The sequence below is a fragment of the Perca fluviatilis genome, chromosome 9 (assembly GCF_010015445.1).
Source record: "Perca fluviatilis chromosome 9, GENO_Pfluv_1.0, whole genome shotgun sequence".
NCBI lineage: Eukaryota > Metazoa > Chordata > Actinopteri > Perciformes > Percidae > Perca > Perca fluviatilis.
Genome location: NC_053120.1, coordinates 30,829,713 through 30,836,698, shown reverse-complemented (window position 1 = coordinate 30,836,698; position 6,986 = coordinate 30,829,713). Strand labels below are relative to the sequence as shown.

Sequence of the window (6,986 nt, the reverse complement as noted above, 5' to 3'; positions counted from 1 at the left end):
TTATGACAAATGTTATGGGAGACTGTTAATACCAGCAAAGGACACATGAAATATGCAGCTTAGACAAGCAATACATTTTTCTGACCCTTTTATTTAAAATAAACAGTTCCACCAAAAGCAAATGTACAAATGCGGTACTACAACAGAAACATTAGCTAAAGCAATTAAAACAATCAAATTCCACATTTAGATAGGCTTGATCTTGAAGTGTAGGCCAATGAGACTGAAGACCAGGCATTTCAGATCTTGCACCAGGTAGTAGAACACCCGAAGACCTTCAGGGTCCCTGAAACAATGCAATTTAAAAAGAAACCTTTTTGTTACTGACAAATATACAGTGCCTGTATATGCTCCTAAGTAGAAAAATTTAGGAGCGCATTAAGAATTTTAGGGGCGCAATGAAAATTTATCAAATATTTTTTCTTCATAAAAGAAATACGAGAAGACATTTACAAGCACGGGGATTTCATTTATTTGAATAGAATAAGTAGCCTACACTAGGTCTCCGATTATTTGCTTCAAACTATTTATTTTTTAATAATAATAATAATAATAATAATATAATAATAATAATACTATGGTTTCAAGGTTAATTTATTGTCATTGTACAACAAATGTTCCACTAAATCCAGACAGACCTTTGGAGAATTCACTCCAGTTAGCTAATAGAGTGACTTACATAAGGTAACTGCTATAACTGTTGGTGCACAGCGATACTTGTAGCACAGCCAACGCAGAGTGGTTCACCGCAGATTACGTGTAGGTGGCTTTACCTGTACAGGGGACGGCAGAGAGACGACGCCTCTTTAACATGCTGTGCTACTTGTTCAGTTAACAGGGATAGGAACGCAGATAACGCAGTTGCAACTGTGGTTACTTTTCAAAAATGCCACGCAGACATCGCTCGCTGCAACAATATAATGACGACGCAAGAGCGGCCGCTCTGAGACACGCTGTATGTGCTACAGTAAAGACAAACACAACCACGTAAAACTAAATGTAGAGAAGTTCATGGGATTTACCGGTGGCCACATCTGCAAAAAACAGCAAGTATGAAAATACCCTCACAACCTGCTACTAAGGGTGTTGAATTGAATTATTGCATCGCGATGTGGACGTTTCTGCATTGCTGCAGTGTCAGCCCATAATAGATTATTGCCTATTGATGTTACTTCTTGATTTTCCAGTCTCTGGTTTTGTTGTTTTTGCCTGCTGTGTATAGACTCTACTACATTCAGGAAGTGTCTTTTTAAAGTGCAGATACAATAGACACACACACACCTTCTTGAATGTGTTGATGAAAACCATGTGTAGCAATTAATAAGATTGAGGAGGTGACGCATCGCAATATCGAATAGTTTACTAGATATTAGTAATTGAATCGTGAGACCAGTGAAGATTCACACCCCTAGTGCCTACTTTCCCCAACTCCTGAATAAAGCGCTTACTTTGACTGGTTGACGTCAATCAAAGAGCCAATTTTGGAGGTTGTGAATGAAATGTGCTCGTCTCCGATGACGATCTCCAATTCCTGTGAAAATTATGACAAAAAACAGGCAATTTATTTTTAAGGCTTCAAAAACGTCTGGTCAAATTATTCAATGCAAAGTTGATTTACTACAGTACTACTACAGAACTAGAGAGAACATAGGTCTGATGGTGAATTTAGTCACAAACCTGTCTGCCAACTCTGTCAGGAGGCGGCCACAGAGCATCATCTTCCTTGGTGATCTCACTGTCATCAATGATTCTCTTCAGCTCCTCCATCACACTTTTGTGTACATATGCCTGGGTTGGTACACAGAACAAACATGGACTCAGTTACACTTAGTGCATGTGTGAAGCTTGGCCATACATTTATAACTTGAGAATATAGCCATTTTTAGATGTTGATTATCTAAATTAACAGAAACAATATCTCTGCTTGGGTGATCATCATTATAAAGCCCCTTAATAAATTAGCACAACACCCATCCCTTGTTACATACAAAACTGCATGAAAGCACTTTGAAACAATATCTCAGAATTTATTCAAAGGCCCTCATTTATGAAACGTGCGTACAACCTAAAACAGGCGTACGACGGGCGTACGCCGATTCCTACACAAAGCTCGGCATTTATCAATTTGGACGTGAGCGTAGGCTGCGATCAAATCTCACGTCTGGTCTGAACTTGTGTACGCAAGTTTTTGATTCAGTGTGGACTTGCGGTGCAGCATATAATCAGTTTAACAGGAGAAGGAGAAGTCATCAGTTGATCACGTATCAGCAATGGCAGATCTGGCTCTTTTAGAAGACCTCTATGCAAATTGTTTTAGCCTGTGGGGTTCTGCACAACATCGCACAGGAAAACACTGTGCCATAAATGTAGCGATGGAGCCAGATGACCCGATGCCCAGAGAGAAGTGTCCAGAACAGCCCCAACTGGGGGCTATACGAAGGAGACAGGATATTATTCCTCACTTTAAAAAGGTAGCCTATAGTGTTATGTTTGACAATGATATTCAATACAGGAAACATGACGATGCACATTTTTATTTATTCTTCAGGTGGAGGACACACGCTCTCCCTCAGCTGTTGCCTCGTTCTGACTCATGAAAAAAAAACAGGAGTGAAATAAAAGACTGCATAAACTCTGCTACCGTGTGTTTATTTAATTATAGGTACACCTACATGTAGGCCTAATAGATTGCAATAGAAGCCTGTATATTACTATTAGGACTATAGAAAAATGTGTCAAGGATGTATAAATTAAATAGGCTAAACTTCAGCTGGAGTCCGATGATCTCCTTCCATTCCGAATTCTTTCTACAGCCTTTAATACCAGTTTTCAGGCTGACAAATAGTACACACGTTAGTGCAAATGAACCTGAGATATCATGGTTTCAATCTCCACCTCTGAAAAGTTCCGCTTCTCAGCTGGATTACGTCTCGCCATGTCATAAATTGTAGAATTGTAAAACCGAGAATATATTGGGGCGTGATATTTAAATGACGATCGTTTCCAGCCGCCGCATTTATCAATGTACGACCATTCTTACGCTCTGATTAGTGTGATACGAACTTTTCATGAATCCCACGTGAAACCTGTCGTAAGATGATTTCTGCGCTCATATCTGCGCTAGTTTCTACGTTAGGTTGATAAATGAGGGCCAGTGTGTGAACAGAAAAATACTTCACATAATCTGTTATACGAGAATGGTGCAGAGACATAATGTCAATGAAAGACAACGAAAGAAACCCAAAAATCATGGACTCCAAATTATTCAGTTACTCAACAGCAACGTGTTTATAATTATGACTTACCTCTTTCCTGATCATGACGTCATTCTTGTAGTTGCTGTTGTTTGCGTACCTCAGTTTACCTGCAAAAGAAAAAATTCCATTTACAGTGGAAATTCAAAACAATGCATCACTTTAACCAAACCCATGCGTTTGTTAACGTTACCCTACAGGCCACATGGCGCCTAACGCTCAGGGTATATTACTTTTAACATTACTGCATTTATAATTAATATTTTTGCGGTATTAATTTAGTCTACACAACAACTGTTATCATTACAGTGGAAACCAAAGAGATATTTTGGCGCTCACAACTCATTTTAAATCCGCTGCGGCCTAGCCATTACCGGGTGGCTAACGAAGTTAGCTTAGACGCAGGAGAGCTAAAACATTTGTATTACCGCCCAACTGAACTTACCGTCAGGTCTGAATTCAAATTCCAGGAACTCGTGTCCAAACTTTCCCTTGTGCCCAACATAATATCTCAAATAGAAGTCACTTGTTGACATCTTTACTCTCCAGAAAGTACTCTTTCTAGTGAAGTCTGCGTAACAAAACTCAGCTAGCAAGAAAAGCTAGTGAAGTGTCTCGCCATCAATATACGCATGCGTAGAGGGTCACCCGGTTTTTAAGACTTTGGTGCCCCGAAATTTGTCTTTCAGGAAGTTCTTACTATTAGGACCGTATTTATCATGGTTGTATTAAAGATTATTATACCAATGTATAATAGCATGAATATGATATGGGCGAGGATTTACTATCCCTGAAATGAATTCATTAACATTATACTCATACTCAAATTGCCATATTAAGCGGAGTTAAATGTACATATACACAAAGTAGGGTTTTATCATTGAATTTAGAGTCTCTAGACTGTGGTCTAACAATACTCAAATCCATAATTCCATACAAAAATACTGTGTCTCATGGGCAAACTTCACATTCACAAAGTGAGATTTATTCAGTGTCAAAATATAAAACTTAATACGTTTGTGAATATATTTATTTTGACCTTTTCAGTTTTCTTTCTTTTTAACCTTTCTGTTTTTGGTCTGATTTGACTCCAATTCAACCTTAGTTGTTGGTCCGGAAATATTATTGCTTCTTTAATTAAAGTAGTAGTAAAGTAGTTACTGGTTAATGTTGGGGGTTGGTTCTGCCCAGGATTTTATCGTGGATGTGATTATACAATATTATGTTATAAGCAGGCTTCAAAATTAACTTTTTTGTCTACCAGCCAAATGGCTAGTAAATGTTCAAATATTTCCAGCCACTCAATAGATTACCATTTGGTTTTTTGGCTGGTGAGTGATGCAAATCTACCAGCCACTTGCATATTTCACCAGCATTTGGCTGGTAAACGGTGCTAATTTTGAACCCTGGTTATAAGATAAGGACTTCATACACTGTCTGAAAAATGTTCTGCCTGAAAGACGCTACTCAGGTTTGTCATCCTGACTTTAACTGTCGTCGCATATTACTTGCGTCATCACTTTCCGCTCCTAGGATCGGTCTTGACTACACGTGTGGTTTTTATAAACGTTTACCCATGGCAGGCTCATTTTCTCAGGAGTTAGAGGATTTGTTGAATCCTTTGCCTAAATTTGCTGATCCAGAGGATGACGATGACGTGACTAAAGCCAAAGTGATAGAAAGATTCAACGAGGACGACGATGAAGATGGGGGCCTAAGTGCACTGCGGAAGCACAATACATCTCTGCTCTCAGAAACGGACAGACGGTATGTGGGGAAGACAGTCTCTCGTAAACAGCTGTTGATGGATATTGATGAATCTGGTGAGGAGGAGGGCAGCATAGAAGAGCAAGATGAAGAAGAGGATTCTTTAGGGGATGAAGAAGCGGATGATGATGAAAATGAGGAGTTGGTGGGCAGTGATGCACAACTAGGTGCTCAACTGGCCTTTCCTCAGGGAGTGGATTTCCACAAACTGACAGAGGGCATGGATGACCTGGGAGTGAGTGAAGATGATGACAGTGGCGAGGAGACTGAAGGCAGTGATGAAGATGACGACGAGACGGAAGACAATGATGAAGAAGACGACGAGGATGAGGGAGCTGTCCGTACATTTTCTCAAGAGAAAGTAGACGAAGAGGTTGAGAAAGGGAATGCTGTGAAGAACCAGCTGGCCCTGTGGGACCAACTGCTTGAGGGTCGAATCAAAATACAGAAAGCTCTGGTGACTGCCAACCAGCTTCCACAGCCGCTGACCTTCCCAGAGTTCAAGAGGAGAGGTGGAGCCGAGCTTGCGGGGGAGCTGAAAAACACCCACAAAGCTTTGAAAGCTCTTCAGAGATCCCTCCTTGAGCTTCACGATCAGACGCTGTATCAGAATGCAAACACGAGGAGCATCACTCAAGGGAAGACAAAAGCTCAGGGTGAACATGAGGAGATAAACAGTTACGATAATGAGGATGAAAAAGGGTCTGTGCAGGAGGACGGCGCACCTAAACGAAAACTAGAGATGGCAGAGTACCCGGACTTCATGGCCAAACGGTTTGCTTCTTTCCAGCCTTATTGTAACGCCACGTTGCAAAAGTGGCATGATAAAACCAGACTGACTATGGGCAAAAGCAGCAAGGGTTTTGGGGCGTTCGACAGAAACATATTGACCCAGGTGGAGCAGGTGATGATGGACAAGGAAAGGCTGGTGCGACGCACCCAGACCCGACGCTCAGAGTACAGAGTCCTGGGAAAAAAAGATGCCTCTGTTTTCACTTCTGAAACTGTCTCCACAGAGGGAGAGGAGATGGAACAGCTGAAAGCAAACCCACATCTAAAGGATCTGGACGAGGATATATTTGATGATGATGATTTCTACCACCAGCTTCTAAGAGAGCTGATTGAACGCAAGACAAGTGCAGCTGACCCCAATGATCAGGTGGCTATGGGCAGGCAGTGGCTGGCCATCCAGAAATTGCGCAGCAAGATCAAGAAGAAGGTAGATACCAAAGCCAGCAAGGGCCGTAAAGTCAGATTCCACATCCACAGTAAGCTGGTCAATTTTATGGCTCCTATTGACCACAGCTCAGTGAGTGACGATGCACGCAATGAACTGTATCGTGGCCTCTTTGGTCAGAACTCCACAATCAGGGAGTGATGTGAAGGAGAGACTGTGGGGGCACATGCCGAAGTTTTAGGATGTAAACAAAGCAGTGCCTTTTCTTCACCCTTGAATGACACAGTAGCAGTATGTATTAGGACTCAAACTGGTCCTGCTTTTTGGCATGAGAAGCTTGACAGAATATGGACTTGCAGGGGACATAGTTCTTCATTAATACATTTTATACAGAGTAACATTTTCAGTATGTCTTGTTGCCTGAGCCATGAGAATTTTTTGATAAAACATGCAATACGTGTTTCCAACAAAACAAAACGCCTAATGACTGTTAAGTGGATTTAAAGAAAAACAAAGTATATATTTTTTCTTCTATCACCAAGTCTCATATGATTCAAGTAAAGTGTGCACTTCAAATTGTATGGCCTTTTCTTTAAAAAGTGAACTGTACTTACTTATGTGTCTCAATTCCATACAACATGGAAATTGTATAGCATACTTATATCTTAATAGCATACTGTTTTTCCAGTAACTATACAAGATTCAACAAATTTCACTGCTTTAACGATTTAAAAAAAAAAAAAAAAAAAACTGCATTTTTAAAATGGACCTTATTGGCAGTGACAAAC

The 6,986-nt window shown here is 40.5% G+C and overlaps 2 protein-coding genes across 2 annotated transcripts; one reads left to right on the top strand and one right to left on the bottom strand.

Moving 5' to 3' along the window:
* Nucleotides 1-71: 71 nt before the first annotated feature.
* Nucleotides 72-3,898, bottom strand: magoh (mago homolog, exon junction complex subunit). Its single transcript, XM_039812380.1, has 5 exons — nt 3,700-3,898; nt 3,306-3,364; nt 1,678-1,788; nt 1,449-1,531; nt 72-286 (listed from the first exon to the last, which is right to left on the bottom strand). The coding sequence occupies exons 1-5, from the start codon at nt 3,788-3,790 to the stop codon at nt 187-189; spliced, it is 444 nt and encodes a 147-aa protein (XP_039668314.1). The 5' UTR covers nt 3,791-3,898; the 3' UTR covers nt 72-186.
* Nucleotides 3,899-4,741: 843 nt separating this feature from the next.
* On the top strand, nt 4,742-6,948 carry aatf (apoptosis antagonizing transcription factor). The gene has a single exon (XM_039812364.1). The coding sequence runs from the start codon at nt 4,831-4,833 to the stop codon at nt 6,397-6,399; it is 1,569 nt and encodes a 522-aa protein (XP_039668298.1). The 5' UTR covers nt 4,742-4,830; the 3' UTR covers nt 6,400-6,948.
* The last annotated feature ends 38 nt before the right edge of the window (nt 6,949-6,986 follow it).

Excerpts from the sequence above, each read along its gene's own strand:
- magoh (XM_039812380.1), bottom strand. The coding sequence starts at position 3,790 with ATGTCAACAAGTGACTTCTATTTGAGATATTATGTTGGGCACAAGGGA. Across the intron at positions 3,365-3,699 it reads ATTTGAATTCAGACCTGACG|GTAAACTGAGGTACGCAAAC; the intron begins GTAAGTTCAGTT and ends TTTCTTTTGCAG. Across the intron at positions 1,789-3,305 it reads ACGTCATGATCAGGAAAGAG|GCATATGTACACAAAAGTGT; the intron begins GTAAGTCATAAT and ends GTACCAACCCAG.
- aatf (XM_039812364.1), top strand. The coding sequence starts at position 4,831 with ATGGCAGGCTCATTTTCTCAGGAGTTAGAGGATTTGTTGAATCCTTTG.